This window comes from Gymnoscopelus braueri (assembly GCF_963280865.1).
Source record: "Gymnoscopelus braueri genome assembly, chromosome: 1".
Taxonomy (NCBI): Eukaryota; Metazoa; Chordata; class Actinopteri; order Myctophiformes; family Myctophidae; genus Gymnoscopelus; species Gymnoscopelus braueri.
The window spans coordinates 6098463-6118462 of record NC_137603.1 but is presented as its reverse complement, the minus strand read 5'-3'; the positions used below and the strand labels follow the sequence as shown (position 1 = coordinate 6118462).

The window sequence follows — 20000 nt, the reverse complement described above, 5'->3', positions numbered from 1 at the left end:
GACCTCCAAGCTCACAATGAGGTTGGAGGTCAAAAGGGGGTGGAGCCTGGAGCCAACTCCACCCCCCTTTGCTGAAGTTACGTAGCTGGTTTAGAAGAAAGTTTGAGGATCCAATGGAGCTAGCTGTATTTGCCTAAATATAACATGTTAAAATGAGAAGGATACCAATTTTGCAGTTTGACCGAAGACTGAAGGAAGAGAAGTCCTCACACTGTTACTTTCTGCTACTTTCGAATGGTTTTGTGACACATTTCGAAAACTTTTGAAAAGGGAAAATGGAACAGTTTACTTGTAGTGTGCTCACAGGTAAAATCTTTTTTGGAAATGTGCCATATAGCAGTAGGCCAGTAAAGCATAGGCTAAAAGGATTTAAAAAAGTCCTGGGGACTTGTTTCCATTGTGGTCCTATGATCTTCCAGACGGCAGTCAGTTGGAGTAACGCCACAATTGGTTAATCTATGTAACGACGTCATCACGCAATAACATCACAATGACATCATAGGAACCATGTCCTTTAAAACCAATCATTAATTAAACAAATTTGTCAGAGGTAACGCTGTCTGCATAATTTAGGGACAAAATGTCATTTGGCAGCTTTTTTAAATCCAGCTGACTGTAACAACTTCCTCTGAGAATTATTTGTCAACACTGCTGAACAGACTGCCTGCTGTGTGGCCCAGGCGATTGAATTCAATTCACCATATTAGGGAGATCTACAGTAATTAGCTTCCTTGATTGGTCAACCCGACCTTAACAGCTTTGTGGATTGGCCAAGCCTTATGTGCCATTTGTGCCACTGAAAGAACATAAGTGATAGCGTGCACATTAGGACCACATCGTGTTAGAGGGCCAGTCTCCCGAGAACCAACCTTGTGTACGAAATGTTCTGCTGGAGTGTACATCACAGTGTGAAAGGAAGACCAAAGGTACACTATGATGCAACAGCTGTTGCAGTGGGGAACAAGGTGTACACCTTTCTACATGGCCATTGCAACAATATGGATCAGATTTGTGTGCACGTCTTCAACACTGTGTCTTTACGCTGGATGCAGTTGCCCCCAGTGACGACTGGAACAAGTGAACGCGAATATGAGCGTCCCTTCTTGTGTATGGACTACACAGCTGTGTTTATAGAAGATATCATCTACGTCTGGGGTGGGTTTACGTACCGTATTGGGCTGTATGCGTTCAATGTCGACACCCACAGATGGTTCAAGCCGAAGACGTCTGGGATGTCTATTCAGGAGGCGTGGGGGACTAACTCAGCCTGTGTCTTGGGGAAGGTCATGTATGTCTATGGAGGGTTGCTCAAGCGTCTATATGACATCTATAAGTTGGACACCACCACGATGGTCTGGGCTTTAATTAACACCAGAGGCACTCCGCCACCCGTTTCACAATATGACTCTGCCACCATCATTGGGACAAAGATGTTTGTATTTGGGGGCCGATGTACCCATGCCCGCCCAAGGGACTGGGATTACTACAATACAATCAGAGTGTTTGACACAGAGACCGACTGCTGGCTGAGCACGCCTTCTGCACAGCTTCTTCCAGAACTACGCTGTGGTCATTCAGCCTTTGCCTACAATGGAGAGCTGTACATATCTGGTGGTGAAGGCCACAGGAGCCAGTCCTTAAATGACCTGTGGAAATTCAACCCAGACACCTTCTCCTGGAAGAAGGTTGAGCTCAAGTGGGAAGGCCCCCGATCAATCTTTAAGATGTGCTGTTGCATGGTGGGAGATTGCATCGTCCTCTTTGGATTCGTCGCAGGTGATGACCTCTACATCTTGGACTTAAGTCCTAGTCTGAAGACATTACATTACATTACATTACAGTCATTTAGCAGACGCTTTTATCCAAAGCGACTTACAATAAGTGTATTCAACATAGGTAGGGAACGAAAACTACTAATCACCAGAAGTCTTTAGTTCATTATCTGCAAAAACAAGCAACCAAGAGTATACCTAGCGCTAAGGTAAAAGTGCAATATATCAGCTACCTATTTCCTTAAACAGATGAGACAAAATAGCTAAATCAAATGAGCATGAGCTAAAACAAATAAGTGAATCGACTAAACAAGATCCAATAAACAATCCAATAATCCAATAAACAATACAGCAATAGAAAACAAGCGTTCGTACAACTAGTTAACAACAAGTAGGTCAGGCAGAGAGGAAGGGTAGTGTTTCCTGAAGAGGTGAGTTTTCAGCCTGCGGCGAAATATGGGCAGTGACTCTGCTGTCCTAACATCAGTGGGAAGTTCATTCCACCACTGTGGGGCCAGAACAGAAAAGAAGGAGGAAGGAGCTGTTCCTTTCACTGCCCTATAGGCTAGCACCAGGGTTTTGAACTGGATGCGAGCCGCTACGGGGAGCCAGTGTAGAGAGCGGAGAAGGATGGTTGTGTGGGAGAACTTGGGGCGGTTGAACACCAGACGAGCCGCAGCTTTCTGAACAAGCTCCAGGGGTTTGATGGCAGATGCCGGAGCACCAGCAAGGAGGGAGTTGCAGTAGTCCAGGCGGGAGATGACGAGAGCCTGGATGAGCACCTGGGCTGCCTTCTCCGTGAGGAAGGGGCGAATCCTCCTGATGTTGTAGAGCAGGAATCTGCAGGACCTCGTCACTGATGCGATGTTTGCCGAGAACGTCAGTTGATCGTCCAGGGTCACACCCAGATTCTTCGCAGTCCGAGTTGAGGTCACCACAGCATTATCAATGGTGATGGCCATGTCTCGGTGCGGACAGCCCTTCCCCGGGAGGAACATCAGCTCGGTCTTGTCCAGGTTGAGCTTCAGGTGGTTTGTCGACATCCACTCCGAGATGTCAGCCAGACAAGCAGCAATGCGTGTCTCCACCTGGGTATCAGAGGGGGGGAATGAGAGAATTAGCTGGGTGTCATCGGCATAGCACCCACAGCACACAGCACCCAGAGATGTAGTGTAGAGAGAGAAAAGAAGAGGACCCAGAACCGAGCCTTGGGGAACCCCAGTTGTGAGCCTGTGTGGTTCTGACACAGACCCTCTCAGCATCACCTGGTAGGAGCGACCCGTCAGGTAGGATGCAAACAGGGAGAGTGCAGAGCCTGAGACACCCATCCCCTCGAGGGTGGAGAGGAGGATCTGATGGTTCACCGTGTCGAACGCTGCAGACAGGTCCAGGAGTATCAGAACGGAGGAGAGAGAGTTCGCTCTAGCGGCATGGAGCGACTCCGTCACTGCCAGGAGGGCAGTCTCTGTCGAGTGACCCACTTTGAACCCAGACTGGTTGGAGTCCAGGAGGTCGTTCTGGTGGAGATAGAAGGACAGTTGTTTAAAGACAGCACGTTCGAGAGTTTTAGATAGGAAGGATAGAAGGGAAACCGGTCTGTAGTTCTTGATCTCAGAGGGGTCAAGTGTCGGTTTCTTCAGGAGGGGGGTGACTCTGGCAGTCTTGAAAGTAGAGGGAAAGTAGCCAGATGTCAGAGAGGTGTTAATAAGGTGGGTTAAGAAGGGAAGAAGTTCAGGTGCAATAGACTGCAACAGAGTGGATGGGACCGGGTCCAGAGAGCATGAGGTGGGGCGACTAGAGGTAATAAGGAGAAGGACCTCGTTAGGGGAGAGGGGAGAGAAGTGGGATAGAGAGGGGATGGGGGGGGGGAGAGGAGTAGATGAGGGTAGAGAGGGGGGGGTGGCAGGCAGACGGGTGTGGGTAGTGCGCAGGGCACCAGCCGGGGGAGGAGGGAAGGAGGATCGGATATCGTTCACCTTCTTGTCAAAGAAGTTGGCGAAATCGTCGGGGAGGAGGGACGAGGAGGGAGGAGGGGGTGGTGGTTGCAGGAGAGAGGAGAAAGTTTCAAAGAGTTTTTTAGGGTTGGAAGCAGAAGCCTGAATTTTAGTGCAGAAAAAAGCAGCTTTAGCAGCTGATAGAGAGGAGGAAAAAGTAGAAATGAGAGATTGGAAGGTGAGAAGGTCCTCCAGGAGGTTGCCATTTCTCCATTTGCGCTCAGCCGCTCTCAGGCTCCGTCTCTCAGTCCGCACTGAGTCCGACAACCAGGGGGCAGGTGGAGTTTGGCGTGCAGGCCTGGTGGTGAGGGGACAGAGATGGTCGAGAGAAGAGGATAGAGTAGAGAAAAGAAGATCTGTGGCGGTATCAGGGGATAGAAGAGCAAAGGATTCAGGGGCAGGGAGAGCAGAGAGAACAGAGGAGGAAAGAACAGTGGAGGAAAGTGAGCGAAGATTGTGACGTGAGGCAATCATGTGGGTAGGGAGGGGCTGTGAGGGGGGAGAGGAGAGAGAGAGAGAGTAGGACATGAAGTAGTGATCAGAGAGTTTCTTACCCTTTTCACTGGAAAGAGGAGTGACAGACAGGTTAGCAATAGAGCAGCCTCTGGTGAAAATCAGGTCCAGTTGGTTGCCCGCCTCATGGGTAGGAGGAGATGGGCAAATAACTAGGTCAAAGGCGGCGAGAAACGAAAGTAGTGGGTCTAGCTGCTTCTCAGTCGGGAGGTTGAAGTCACCCAGAAGGATGAATCCAGAGCCATCGACAGGGAAGTGGGAGACTAGATTGTCCAGCTCCTCCAGGAAGCCACCAGCAGGGCCGGGTGGGCGATAAACAACTGCAATGGTGAGCTTGACTGGATGAGAGACAGTGACCACATGAAATTCAAATGAGGTAGGAGAGAATTGTGACAGTGAAACAGGAGAGTATTTCCATTTTCTGGAAATTAGCAGACCAGCCCCACCACCTGTCCGCACGGCTCTGGGAGTGTGAGAGAAAGAGTACACATCTGACAGAGCCGCGGGCGTAGCAGTGTTTTCTGGTCTGATCCAGGTCTCAGTCAGAGCAAGGAAGTTAAGGGAGAGCAAGGCTGCGTAGGCTGAGATGAAAGCAGATTTGCCTTCCACCACAGCCGAGTGGCAATTCCAAAGCCCTCCCGTTACCACTTGCTCGACGTGAGTGGAAAGAGTAGGATATATTAGATTAGTTGTATCGCGACATCTGGGTGTAACCCAGTGTTTTTGCGACCACCAGGAAGAGGAGAGGACAGGAATAGGAAGAAAACACATCGTAGATCACTAAACATATACACACTACTATAAGTACTACTACTATCACACTACTATATATCACTAAACACTGTTGCTGCTTATGAAGAGAAGAAGCACTCAATGTGGAAGGCCGTAAATTGACTAAGTCGGATTTTGACAAAGTCGCCTGTCGCCTTTGGTCGCCTGGCCTTCGGTTGCTGGCCGCCGCTTAAAAGCTGACGCTTTCAGAGCAAGTATTTAAGGCCACTTCAACTGATTGCTAATCGCCTGCGAGGAGTGTAGGCTCCTCCCCTATTTATCGAAGACTATAGAGCTGGTTCAGGTGAAACTGCCTTTAATGGGGCTGTCAGCTGAGACCTAACAATAGGCTAATCAAAAAATAACAAACTAATTTTAAGCTAAACCAACTATACAACACTGATACTTTGGAGCAAAGTACAGCTACTTAAAGCAACCTGCTAATACAAGAAAATATACTCAAGCTGTCTAGGTGGGTCAGGCAGTTCAGAGTTCCTCCAGAAGTCAAATTACACACTGAAGAAACACTGTTCCTGGACACACTTATAAACACCTTCAGACTAAGTAGGCTCCTCCCCTATTTATCCAAGACTATAGAGCTGGTTCAGGTGAAACTGCCTTTAATGGGGCTGTCAGCTGAGACCTAACAATAGGCTAATCAAAAAATAACAAACTAATTTTAAGCTAAACCAACTATACAACACTGATACTTTGGAGCAAAGTACAGCTACTTAAAGCAACCTGCTAATACAAGAAAATATACTCAAGCTGTCTAGGTGGGTCAGGCAGTTCAGAGTTCCTCCAGAAGTCAAATTACACACTGAAGAAACACTGTTCCTGGACACACTTATAAACACCTTCAGACTAAGTAGGCTCCTCCCCTATTTATCCAAGACTATAGAGCTGGTTCAGGTGAAACTGCCTTTAATGGGGCTGTCAGCTGAGACCTAACAATAGGCTAATCAAAAAATAACAAACTAATTTTAAGCTAAACCAACTATACAACACTGATACTTTGGAGCAAAGTACAGCTACTTAAAGCAACCTGCTAATACAAGAAAATATACTCAAGCTGTCTAGGTGGGTCAGGCAGTTCAGAGTTCCTCCAGAAGTCAAATTACACACTGAAGAAACACTGTTCCTGGACACACTTATAAACACCTTCAGACTAAGTAGGCTCCTCCCCTATTTATCCAAGACTATAGAGCTGGTTCAGGTGAAACTGCCTTTAATGGGGCTGTCAGCTGAGACCTAACAATAGGCTAATCAAAAAATAACAAACTAATTTTAAGCTAAACCAACTATACAACACTGATACTTTGGAGCAAAGTACAGCTACTTAAAGCAACCTGCTAATACAAGAAAATATACTCAAGCTGTCTAGGTGGGTCAGGCAGTTCAGAGTTCCTCCAGAAGTCAAATTACACACTGAAGAAACACTGTTCCTGGACACACTTATAAACACCTTCAGACTAAGTAGGCTCCTCCCCTATTTATCCAAGACTATAGAGCTGGTTCAGGTGAAACTGCCTTTAATGGGGCTGTCAGCTGAGACCTAACAATAGGCTAATCAAAAAATAACAAACTAATTTTAAGCTAAACCAACTATACAACACTGATACTTTGGAGCAAAGTACAGCTACTTAAAGCAACCTGCTAATACAAGAAAATATACTCAAGCTGTCTAGGTGGGTCAGGCAGTTCAGAGTTCCTCCAGAAGTCAAATTACACACTGAAGAAACACTGTTCCTGGACACACTTATAAACACCTTCAGACTAAGTAGGCTCCTCCCCTATTTATCCAAGACTATAGAGCTGGTTCAGGTGAAACTGCCTTTAATGGGGCTGTCAGCTGAGACCTAACAATAGGCTAATCAAAAAATAACAAACTAATTTTAAGCTAAACCAACTATACAACACTGATACTTTGGAGCAAAGTACAGCTACTTAAAGCAACCTGCTAATACAAGAAAATATACTCAAGCTGTCTAGGTGGGTCAGGCAGTTCAGAGTTCCTCCAGAAGTCAAATTACACACTCGTGTGTAATTTGACCTTATGCAAGCGAGCGGTTGCTCAGTACGGTCTGGAGCTGTCGGAGCTCCCACACGACATCAGGTGGGAGCTGGCAGTCATGACTACCAACAGCAAAACAAAAAAAGACCACAATGTTGATCAGTTGATGTGACAACCAGCCCCAGAAAAAGGGCGTGGGAAAAAAAACTTTCAACGCTAGCTGTCACACGGCTGAAGCTAGCCAATGACACATGGCATCAAAATGAAGCTATTAACTTCCTCTTTCTAACAAGTGATTTGTTTTTAAATGTCTGCTATCCTACACACTTTTATAACCAGAGAGATAAGTTCTCATTTGGCTACTGCAGCCGACATGATTCCACCAATTGTAGCACTAGAACATTTCCTGAGTAAGACAGTGGGGTTGGCACCTCAAAGAAGCTACTAGAAGTGGTGACTGTGATTTTTTATTTCATTTTTTTTTATCCCACGATTTTTGTAACCCATTTCTTTCACCCAGTGCCAATTGCCTAAGCTTGTAATCCTGGGCGCTACTCTCCCTCTGCCAGCCTGGGGAGAACCCCAAACTGAGCTCATGCTTCCTTCAATGTGTGTGAGCAGGCCGCTTCTTATCACTTGATAGGCTGCTTCTTTCCCCGGTAGGACGTAGTGCCTGGAAGGAACACGTGTCCAACCAGTTCCTAGCAGTATAGAGACTAGGATTAGTGCATGTTTTTTTTTTTGTGAGGGTATCTACCCTGGGGGACACGGGAAGAACATGCAAACTCCACAAAGAAAGGCCCTTTCACCAACCTCACCTAGGGTATGTGACTGACATATTTGATAGAGTTTTCACTGAGCCATAGTACCAGCCTGATTATCAGCCTGAAGCAGCGTGGAGCTTCAGTCTGAAATTGGCTGCAGTGTCGGCAATTGCAAGGGGGAGGGGATTAGAATGTCCCTAAACCAATCACAAGAGATCCACGGATCCGCCTACATCTGACGTCATCGCACAGCTTGTTTTAGCAGATATTCGCTGATTGGCTTGTCGTTAGACCCACCCCCACCTCCGACTCTCATTGGACGGTACTGGAGGGTATCAAAGATATCCTAGGCTCACATTTCAACACCAGACCAAGAGGCAGTCCACTCAGAGAGTGGGCGGGGTCTGTGGTTTGGAACCAGGCTACCATTGTACTACTTGGCAACGATCCTAGACCCCCGCTACAAAGAGCGTTATTTTGATGACCGGCGGAGTCTCTGGTAGGAGACTCAAATGGAGACTCTTTGAGTCTCCGCTGGTTATCAAATTATTGACTTAGGAATGCGATTTTAAAAAAAAATCTCCATGAATTCAAGGCTCCATGGGGTCAGAATCAGGTTTATTGTTACATCATAGTCACTATAGGCCGTTTTGGCGGTGAGAGTGTGTTGGTCAATCACTTAGTCACATTAGCAGTGTGCGATGAGAGCTTTGAAGAGTCAACGCAAAAGGCCTTGACCTCATCACTAAATGAAGGGAGGAATATGGAGGATTTGGGCCAGAAGGACAAATTCATATAAAAACATGAGTAAAGTATTAGAGAAATGCACTGGAGATCTAGCCAAATGCACTTAAATATGCTAATCAACATTCTAATGGAGTCTGTGTTTATGTCAGCTCTCCTTTATGTAACCACTTAAACCATGTACACTTTGATGAGGGGGTCACCGCAGGTTGAAATGATTAAACCACAATGTATGTAGAATGTTACTCTTTTTATACTTGCATAATGGGGCATATGTGATCTTGTTGTCCTGAAACTGACACCATCATATTTCATGGAATGGAATGCATTTCCTCTCGTCTAAGCTATTTCAGGTTTAGCATACTGAAGCTTACATTATCTCTGTCTCCATCTCTCTGTCGTAGACGTAAGCCCCCCATTCAGTACCTTTGCATTTTTTTGCCAGTTTAATCTTTCCCAATGCCAAGCTATAGTGTGGGACCATAGACAATTTTTTGACAAATAAGTGCATTTAGAGCACCATTCTAATGTTAAGCTCCTCTTGAAACGGTATTTGGCTAAAGGTGACATACCGTTATCCCTGCCGACGCAACCTCTTTGAATCGACCATGAGCTATAGGGATGGGCGTATCGATACTGAGCGTATTTATACATGTGATAGGCCTACTGTAGTTTCCTTTTGAGTATCGGTCCCCACGTTAAAATTGATTGATTTCTTCTTACGGAACTGAGTGTGTATCTAATGCTGACAAGTGAAAAAAACATAAACGCATGGATTGAAACAATGATACTTCTCCTTCTGCCTTCTCTCTCTGTTCCTCGTACACGCATTGGCCACAGGCACACGCACTCACGCGCGAGCGCACACACGCATACAGTATACACACTAAATCACACAGCAAGGTTGGAGAGCAGAATGCGCTGGGTATGGCAGAAAGGCTTTCAATATATTTTTTTAGATGTCTACATTTATGAATTGTTTTACTGTGAAAAAAAAATATGGCCCCTTTTTTATTAAAAAATATCATTTTTTACTGGTATGTGAAAAAAGTGGTATCGCCCATTCATTCCGTGAAAGTTCAGTGGTCTCCTGGTTGCCAAAGTCATTGTAAACATGTGACTTAAATTTCACTTTACAACACGTCATTTTAACGTCTACTCTGGCTTTTATGTTTCACCCTAAGTTGCTCCATTCAATATGTAGATAATTGATATTCATTTCATCAGACACACCCCCTTGGTATACAAACCCATTGTAACTTCAAACTTTTAACCAGGTTAGATTCATTGAAAACACACGTCCTTGGTTCTGGTGACTGACGTTGTCCTTCTAATATGTTTAGAAGTATGTTTAGAAGGACGCCGCCCCCCCCCCCCCCCCCGGCCTGTGCACAGAACACTGTACGTCACCAAATTTGGAGCGACGCCCCTCTGCACTCTGATTGGTTAGGAAAATACAAGGTTCCCTCCCAATCCTAGGCCAAAGTTCCCGCAACGTTACCACAGGCTTTTTCTCTTTTGAAACAAACCCAAAAAAAAGGCATGGGTTCCCGAGGCTAGAGAACCACACACGTTTTTTGGAGTAAGTTTGCGAGTAATAACGTGTACTCACCACTGGAGCAGTCCACTCCACCCCAGCCTGGTTCACACTGGCAGGTATCTGGAGACACACACCGTCCATGAGCACACTCCTCTGTACACAACGCTAAAGAGAAGAGACACACACAACATGAGCACACTCCTCTGTACACAACGCTATAAAGAGAAGAGACACACACCGTCCATGAGCACACTCCTCTGTACACAACGCTATAAAGAGAAGAGACACACACCGTCCATGAGCACACTCCTCTGTACACAACGCTAAAGAGAAGAGACACACACAACATGAGCACACTCCTCTGTACACAATGCTAAAGAGAAGAGACGCACAACATGACCATACAACTCTGTACACAATGCTAAATTTAAAAAGGCCCTTATCAATCTGAAACTCTCATTAAATCCCGAAAAAACTAACATGGTCTTCTCAAGAAAACACAATGCTACTCCAACTATCAATAACATAACCACTATAGAGGGGACACCTATTGAAAGAGTCTCCAGCTACAAATACCTGGGCATATGGATAGATGACAAACTACCCTTCAAAACTCTCATCTCAGAACTCATCACAAAATTAGCATTTTAGAAACAAAAGCTTGCTTTGACTCCAACAATTAAAAAAACAGTTAATTCACGCCCCAATCTTATCAGTTTTAGATTATGGCGATATTATTTACATGCATTCTGCTCCCTCCTCACTAAAGCCACTTGATGCAGTCTACCACTCAGCCCTCCGGTTTATTACTGGAGATGGGTTTCTTACCCGGCTTTACGAAAAGGTCGTTTGGCCATCACTGGCTATAAGACGAGAACAGCACTGCACTATTTATATTTACAAAGCTTTACCCAAGAAAATACCCAACTATTTTAACAACCTATTAGAACCCAAAGTTGGCCATCACCACACCCGTTCTCAGGATTACTTTATTTTAGAAATTCCCTTAGCTAGTTCTGAACTGGGTAAGACAGCCTTTTGTTATTTTGCCCCTCACATGTGGAACTCTCTACAATCAGTTCTAAAATTAGAGAACTTGATCTGACTTGATCGCTTTAAAATACTAGAGTTCTAATTGTGCTTGTACATTCTGAAATGTTTATTATCCTGTAATGTATTTATGTTTAAATTGTATGCTTTGTACACTGTAATCAGGGCGTCATTGGTAAAGAGAGCTGGCTCTCAATTGTCCTTCCTGAATAAATAAAGGTGAAAGAAAGAAAGAAAGAGAAGAGATGCACACAACAGGAGCACAAAACTGAATAAATGTACTAACTTTACAACACTGCCAAAAAGGGAAAAAGAGGGAGAATTTCTCAACGTATGCAAAACTTCCCCAGACAGAGAGAAAAGTGGAGACGCGATCAATCTGACCTCAACTCTGTGTCATTTGAAAATTTAAATGAGAAAGTGATGAGCACTTAGACGATGTGAAGAAGGTTACGTTTGATATTTCAGCCGATCTCTCAAGAATGGAATGGGTATCCATAAAAACAAAACAATATTAAAAACAGCAATAATTAAAACCAAGGAGTGCAAAATGCAGGAATACATACGACCGCACACAATAAGTGACAGTTGGTAGCCTACACATGAGAGACTAACAACATACTGAGAACATACTGTGATAGTTAAACGCAACCCTCTACACTTTGAAAGGAGGGTTGCGGTTGTAGTGGTCTTTATGCAATGGATAATTGACGGCGCACCGGTCGTTGCTGAGAAATAACCCCCGACAGGATTATTCAATTTAACGGGGGTTTAATTATACACTTATTACACGGCTACTTAATAAATACATTAATAAATTGAACCAAAAGTTACAACAAAACAAAGTATTTCCTTGCGGTAATGAAAGTATTCCATAAGTGTTGTGCTAGCCGTCCGTCCAGCGCAACATGGTCGCCTCGGAAAACAAGGAAGTGTTGATCAAATAGAATACATTTTGGCATTTCCCGCTTCAAATGTTTTCAAAAAACATTCTTGAATGCAACGTTTAGTTGTAAATTACATTGTGCATTTGTTTACATATAGATGTCATGTTGGATACGGCATCAAATCAAGCAGCGCAGCAGGTGCTCTGAGTCCTTGATTAGACAGAGGTCTATTATCGAGCTCATCGGTCATTATTCAGAAATAACACCCCGCTGAATTCAGTGATTGACCAATCAGAATCAAGCATTCAACCAAGCCGTGTAATAAGAAGGGATAGTAGAGAGCTGCGGAGAGCTGCAATGGAGACGAAATGGAGCTTCAAATAACACTCGAAAAAATGTATGGAACAGTGGGCTCGGTGGCGTAGTCAGTAAGAGAGCTTGGTCTGCAATCCCAAGGTCCTGGGTCCTGAGGTTCATTACCTCTTGTAATGTGAAGGTTCTACAACAATGAAACTGTGATATGAAAGAAGAGAAAAAATAAACACTGGGGGGGGGGGGGGGGGGGGAATCTAACTGGTTTTGCTGATCCAGTTAGTCTACCATCACTGTTGGAGAGTGACACCTTGTAGGCCTATTATGTCCAAAACCTTTGCTTTTCAAGAAATAGAAAAACATAACCTGGATCTAATGTAGTTGATTATTCAGTCACAAAGCTCTTATTAATAATACTTTGGATCAATATCTATAAAGCCGACAGATACAGACAGCATCTCGGCTATTTTGTAGAAGGGCTATTTTCTCTACTTTAGTGTGACAGTCTTGTATGTAGAAATAAGGTATTCATTTACAAGAAAATTGTTTCTGTCGGGTGGAAACCATGTCCAAAACTCTTACTTTTCAGGATTCAAATTCAAAAACAGCAAAAGTAACAGATCTACGATCTCGAAACGCGGCGCTTTGTGCCGTGTTTCGAGCTTGTAGATCTGCTACTGTTGAAGCTTTCGTGTGAGTATGATCAATAGGGCGTTAATTCACGAAAAAACACAATAGTTAAAATATGGATATAAGAGGTTTATGGAATTACTTTAAGGTCAAAGTAGAGCGTATTAATTTAATACCGTAGCTTTTTTCTTTAACTTGAAATAAGAGAATATATTACATTATTCTATCAGTTGGTATCAGAAAAAGCTATTAAATACACAACCCAACTGTACTGGGTCAAGGGGGAAAAAAAAACAGCTCCTCCATTGATGATACGGTGTAATATTGTTGCATATTATCTGACTGTAAGCAGCACAGAGATAAGAGAGAAGTGACATCCATGGTTTTTCCACCCTGAACAGCTGTAATATTTCACCATGACATGACCTTACTGTTTAGGAGTGTCATCCGCTATCTGAAGGCCTAAATACGGATGACTCTGAATCAGGGGCATAATAAATGATGTCCTGCTTGTTGTGTCTTGTTGCTGTGGAATTATCTATGTAGGGAGAGGCACGGGAGGAAAAAGTACTCACATTGTTTACTTTATGCTCTATGCACAGCAACCATATTGGACGGAAATTGGGCCCCTTCCTTACTTCCTTCACAGGTGTTACCAATGATACTAATGAAGGCTCTGTTCCATTTCGTGTAGCACAGTGGTTCTCAAACCTTTTTAATTTCTAGGACCCCAATAACTCAAATGGAACCATACATTTGGTTCCATTTGTACACTCTCAGAGTTACACACCAGTGGGCTCCCCCGACAGTTTGCTTGATTATGTCGATATGTGGTATTCATTTTATCACGCACCTTTATAACCCCATTATAACTTAAACTTCATTTTAACCATGTTAGACTCATTGAAAACACATGTCCCTGCTTAAGGTGACTGATATTGTCCTTCTACAATTAAACAGTACCACATGCATCTACCACCATAAAAAGCTAATCATTATTCATAAAAAAATAAACTGTTATACAGTAAATGCAATACACAAAAGATCAATACATGGATACTGGACTATATAAACAATATAGTCAACGTACATAAGTAACAGAACCACACTAGAGAGAGCAAGACTACAATATATTTAGTCTCTATCGGGTGAAAACCTCACAAGTCCAAAGCTGTTCGTTTTCAGGATTCAAATTGAAAAACAACAAAAGTAGCAGATCTACAAGCTCAAAATGTGTCGTTTCGAGCTTGTGGATCTGCTACTTTTGATGCTTTTGTGTGAGGCTTTAAGATGATCAAGTAAGGAGTTAATTTACCAAAAAACACCCAAAAAAAAGTTAGAACCACTTGGCCTGTAAGGCAGAGTAGAGAGTTTGAGCAGATCTGAAATGATTTTAACCCATTCAACCCAGGAACACATTACTGTGTTCATTTTAGATGTTTAGCTATAACCATTATTTTATACTTTGGGCTATTTATTTTTTATTTGTTATCTTGAAAAATGTTGCAAATCTTTGAATATATGTTTTTTTAAACACATTTTTAACTCAAATCTTTGCTTCTGGGGATTCTACAAATGTCTTCTAAATACTCCCTTATGTTGCTATAATATGAGTGGTTCTCAAACTTTTTTCATGTCAAGGACCCCCAAAATGATATGTATTTGTCCCCCCCTCCCCCCCATCTAAACATATTTATTTCCAGGGACCCCCAGATGCAAAGATTTTAGTAAAAATCTAAAAGCTCATATCTAGCTATGAGCTTGTAGATCTGCTATTTTTGAATAGCCCAAAAAAATTCAAAATGACACACATGCGTTCCCGGATTGAATGCGTTAAAGGTCTCCCACCATCATCACCGTTTGTGCCTCTATGTGTTCAGTGGAACGCCTACAGTAATGGTGTCACAAACAGCATGGTGTCACAAAGCCACGACAGAGTGACACAGAAACACTTTGTCCCTCAGGCTATCAGAACGCCCCCAACAAATGACCAAAATGTTAGGTCAACCGTCTTTAATCTCCAGTACTCAGTCACAACAGAGCACACACGGATTCAACCTTATTTTTTCTAAAGCATACTCACTCACTCTGCTCTCTTTCTAAAGGTTAGTCACAGAGAAAAGTTACTTTGCAGGTACCAAGGCTAGATGATAATAAGAGGGAATTTCACTGTAAAACACTTCTGGGGTCATTTCAAAGGTTTCATGACGTGCTGGTTTACAAAACATTAAAAGTCTTTATCATGGTCCTTCAAAAAGGTGTTTGCCATGAATCACTCCAGTGAGTCATGGCAAAGTCCACGGGCCAATCACAGCACTTTTCTGAGCCTGATTATTCAGAAAACCCCAGACCACAGAAAATCCACTGAATGTTCAAAGTTCTGTTTTTTTGGGGTGAAATTGAGGTCACAAAATCTAAAAAAAAAATAACTTTGAAAAAAATGTAATTTTATGTCATGAAACGTTTAACGTCTCTGGCTTTTGTGCGCACCCTGGACATTTATTTAAAACATTGCTTGATTCAATATGTATAATTTTGACATTCAGACACGCCACCTTCCTCAATATATATATTAAAGCACAGTCCCCTGCCATATCAGTCACTAGAAGCAAGGATGTGTGTTTTAGATGAATCAGTCATCAGTTAAAGTTGAGTTTGAAGTGTGTACAATGTGTTTATAGGCTATAGGAAGGGTCTGATCGACTGCTTTAAAAAACAAATGCCTGAGTAGAAGTTAAAATGACCCCCAGAAGAGCTGTAAAGTGAAATACACCTTTAATAGAGGAGCCAAATACATCCTCTGCTAATCCCTGTGGATTAAAGAAAAAAGCATTGATTAATCATTAAACCTGTGAGTAATCCTTTCATCCCCTGGATTGTGACACAAACAGTTACAAGAGGGATTACAACAGTATCGTCTGGCACAGCACGAATAATAAATATTTAAATTAAAAGTACAGCCGCTTAATTCCTGCTATAGTGTCTCATCAGGCTGAAGCCGTGCTCAATACACATCAATGAATGGATCCTCTGTGGTGGATGCTCATAAAGCCTGTTTAATACGTAGCTGCACACCAGTGTCGTGCGGCAGAAATAACCGATCTACAAGCGGCAAAAATAGTCAATCTAGAAGCTCACAACGCGTCTTGTAGATCGGCTATTTTTGGTGTGCGACACCTGCCGGCAACGAACTATGAGGCTTAAAGGGATAGTTCACCAAAAAAAGGACTTTCTATCAATTACACACCTCATGAAGCCTTGAATTAGGGATTTTTTAGTTTTTGTTGCATTCCCAAGCCAATAATTTGATGACCAGCGGCCTCTCCGGTAGGAGACTCAATGGAGAGTCTTTGAGTCTCCACCGGTCATCAAATTATTGGCTTAGGAATGCAACAAAAACTTTAAAAATCCCTATGAATTCAAGGCTCCAAGTGGTGAGTTATCGATAGAAATTTTGGGGGTGAACTATCCCTTTAAGAACAACTCAACACACACGACTACAGTACCTGATCTCTGCGTAAACCTGGATGTCGATAAGCCAATTTAAAGGGAAGGACCACTTCACTCATTTTCAAACGTATCTTCATATAATTGGTCTTCACTAATGTTCATTATAAGATGGCATCCATTCATGTCTAACTCACTCTGTGTCTCAGTGGACTGTTCAGAAACCTGCCTACCAGTGACATCATCGGTAGGCAGATTTGGTCATTTCAAACAAGATTTCAAGCTTCTTCTATTTCAGCGTCCTAACTTTACAGGAGGCTTTAAAGGCTGTAGTTTCTATTAGCTTGGAATCCTCATCGATGATGTCACTGTTTTGGGACATTTTGAATCATTTTCAATGTTTTTAACATAAATATTCTCTTCTGGGAGGGTCCCTGGCACAAAATATTTTCAGATGGGGGTCCGCAGCCAAATATTTATCAGTTTGGGGGTCCTTAGCGCCAAGAAGTTTGAGAACCCCTGATATAGTGAGCATGAGCGAGGAGCAATTACGTGAAGATAAGGTTGAAGATGGATGAAATGCTCATTGAACGGCACATATGTTGCTGCGTAGAGCCAATGTAAGCCTCAGTGTTAAGCACAGCTTGGGGAAAAAAGTTCAGTCAGTGAATTGTATTTCAGACACAAAAGAAACTTTCCTGAATTATTCTTTGAGGGAGACAAAGTATGTGTTAAAGTTTTCTTGGCACAACATAATAATAAAAGCTCCCATGCTGAAGGTTAGGCAGAATGACATACTCTACATCTGTTATTCCATTCCGTATTTTACCAAATAATACATTAAATATGACTCAAGAATGTGCCATGAAATTCCTGATTACAAACATGGAGGTTATGAGTGTCACGACAACGGCTGCAGAAGTGAAGGGGTGAGGGGAGGCACGTTTGCCCATTAAGACCGGGAACGCACCTGTGCAACCACTTTAACCATTATTTGATACTTTGGCTATTCAAAAATAGCAGATATACAAGCTCATAGCGCGGCACCGAGTGCCGCGCTATGAGCTTGTAGATCTGCTATTTTTGAAAAATCGTGAAAATGGGTGGTCCTTGACATGAAAAGGTTTGGGAACCACTGATATAAATACGTAAAAAAAAAAAAAAACTGTTAGGATTTAGAAGACATTTGTAGAATCCCCAAAAGCAAAGATTTGAGTTAGAATGTTCGCTTTAAAAAAAAAATATATATATATGTGCTCAAATGTTCACGATTAAAAAAAGAAATAGCAGATCATAGCACCGCACTCTGTGCCGCTCTATTAGCGCCAAAGGTTAAAAGGTCAAAGCTGTTAGGGTTCACCAAACCCGGGAAATGAAACGATGTCGACAACATTCACGTCACAAAGAAAGGGAAATGGATAAAGACAGAGAGAAACAGACAGAAAGTGAGGGAGACGACATGGGAGGTGAAAAGGGTTTTGGGGACAGAGATGTTACATGACAGATGATTTCTACCTGGAAGACAAGAGCTGATTGCTCTCTTGTCGATCCAATCGATCGATAAAGATCTATCTCTATTTAAGCAAACAAATCCACTGTGGAACGCAGAATAAAAAGAATATCCCTCCCTCACACGGTTCAATATCTAGTTAGCAGAATAAGCTTATTGTGAGCTCACTCACGGGACCTTTATACTGTACCAGAAAGACAACAAACAAGAAATCCTTACAGTCCGTATAGTTTAATTACCACCTCCCCCCCCCCCCCCCCCCCCCTTCGTGTTGAAAAGAAAGTACTTTTCAACGACCTCCATGCTCTGAATACGGCACGGACAAAAGAGCTGTCCAATGCACTTAGCATAAAGCATCCAGGCAGATCATAATATACCCAGAGCTGCAAGCTGTCCAGACTCTCAGCAGCAGTGGTGGAAAAAGTACTCAAATGGTTTACTTAAGTAAAAGTATCAATACTGCAATGAAGAAGTACTCTGTTACAAGTGAAAGTCCGGAATTCAAAATTGACTTTAGTAAAAGTACAAAAGTATTGGTATCCAAATGTACTTAAAGTACCAAAAGTAAAAGTACTAAAATGTTTGAAAATAGCAGATCTACAAGCTCATCGGCTATTTTAAAATAGCCTAGGTATAAAATAGGGCTGAAGTGGTTAATGTATGTTTTATAATTAGTAACTAGTAACTAAAGTTTTCAAATAATTGTAGCGGAGTAAAAGTACAACATTTGCCTCTGAGATGTACAGTAGTGGAGTAGAAGTAAAAGTATAGACAATTGGAAATACTCCAGTAAAGTAAAAGTACCTCGAAATTGTACTTAAGTACAGTACTTGAGTAAATGTACTTTAGTTACTTTACACCACTGCTCAGCAGCCTTGTGGAGACGCAGGCCTCACAAAACAGAGCCAGAAGGCCCTCAGGACTGTAGGAGCAATGCTTGTTTACAAGGAGCTCTTGAATATCGTCGCTGTCGGGTGTAAAACTTGTAAGTCCCCCAAATAAACGTTACTCTTCAGGAAATGGATAAAAAAAAAGAAAATAACCTTTTCATTGGATCCAATGCAGTTATTGTTTGGCTCTTTAGACACACTTTATTGGAGGTTCCGTTTGATACATAATATCATAAAATGTTCCTTCACGTGTTTAATTCATCCTGCATCGTTTTTATTAAACAAAAACGTAATAATATACGAACAAAAATGCATACAAAGAAAAAAGAAAAAGGGGTAAATAAAGAAAGCAGAAGGAAAAGGAAGGAAAATAAAACAAACTGGCAATTTAAAATAAGGATAGCTTTCCTGTATTACTCTTCAATTTACTTTATTTTTACACGTCATGTATTTCTGAGACCCATATACTCTCTTAGACACACCTAACCATTTTCACTTTCAAGACGTTTCTTAAATAGTGAAAATAGCCGATCCACAAGCTCATAAGCGTCGCGTTGTGAGCTTGTAGATCGGCTATTTTCGCCATATTTTTTTGCACGACCCTCTTGCGCGACGAAGTGTGGCGTTAATTTACGACAGTGCTTTTCAACCAGCGGTCCGGGGACCACCAGTGGTCCTTGAGGGGGTTCCAGCTGGTCCCCATGCTAAATGATGGAGAGTTGGTAACCAAATGGACCCTTATACTGTAGATCTTTAACTCTTGAGAGCGTAAAATGAAACCAAATGGACCCTTATAGATCTTTAACTCTTGATAGTGTAACATGAAACCAAATGGACCCCATGAAACCAAATGGACCCCTACGGGTCCATTTGGTTCCGTTTTACACTCACAAGAGTTACATTATTGTTTAGCATTAACATTGTTAAGCATTGAAGTCTACATAATTAGAGAATATTATAGAATAAATATTAAAAGTTTTGGGTCTGAGAGTCTAAATCTCTTCCATGGCTCAAATACCGAATAACTAATGGACCCTTGATATGAAAACGGTTGAAAACCACTGATTTACGAGTTAGTGGAGATACAAGGTTTCCTGCCTGACGACACGGACGATAAAGGAGCACAATACGGTATGGTTGACCCTCAGGCTGAGCCATTCAC

General features: G+C 42.5%; 1 protein-coding gene across 1 annotated transcript in view; it reads right to left on the bottom strand.

Moving 5' to 3' along the window:
* Nucleotides 1-20000, bottom strand: part of LOC308082313 (uncharacterized protein) — a gene marked incomplete at both ends in the record, with an annotated part of 162441 nt that overhangs the window by 109691 nt on the left and 32750 nt on the right. Inside the window, one exon of the mRNA XM_080424030.1 lies at nt 10185-10277. Within this exon, the coding sequence (XP_080280156.1) occupies nt 10185-10277 (93 nt within the window). The remainder of the gene's footprint in view (nt 1-10184; nt 10278-20000) is intronic.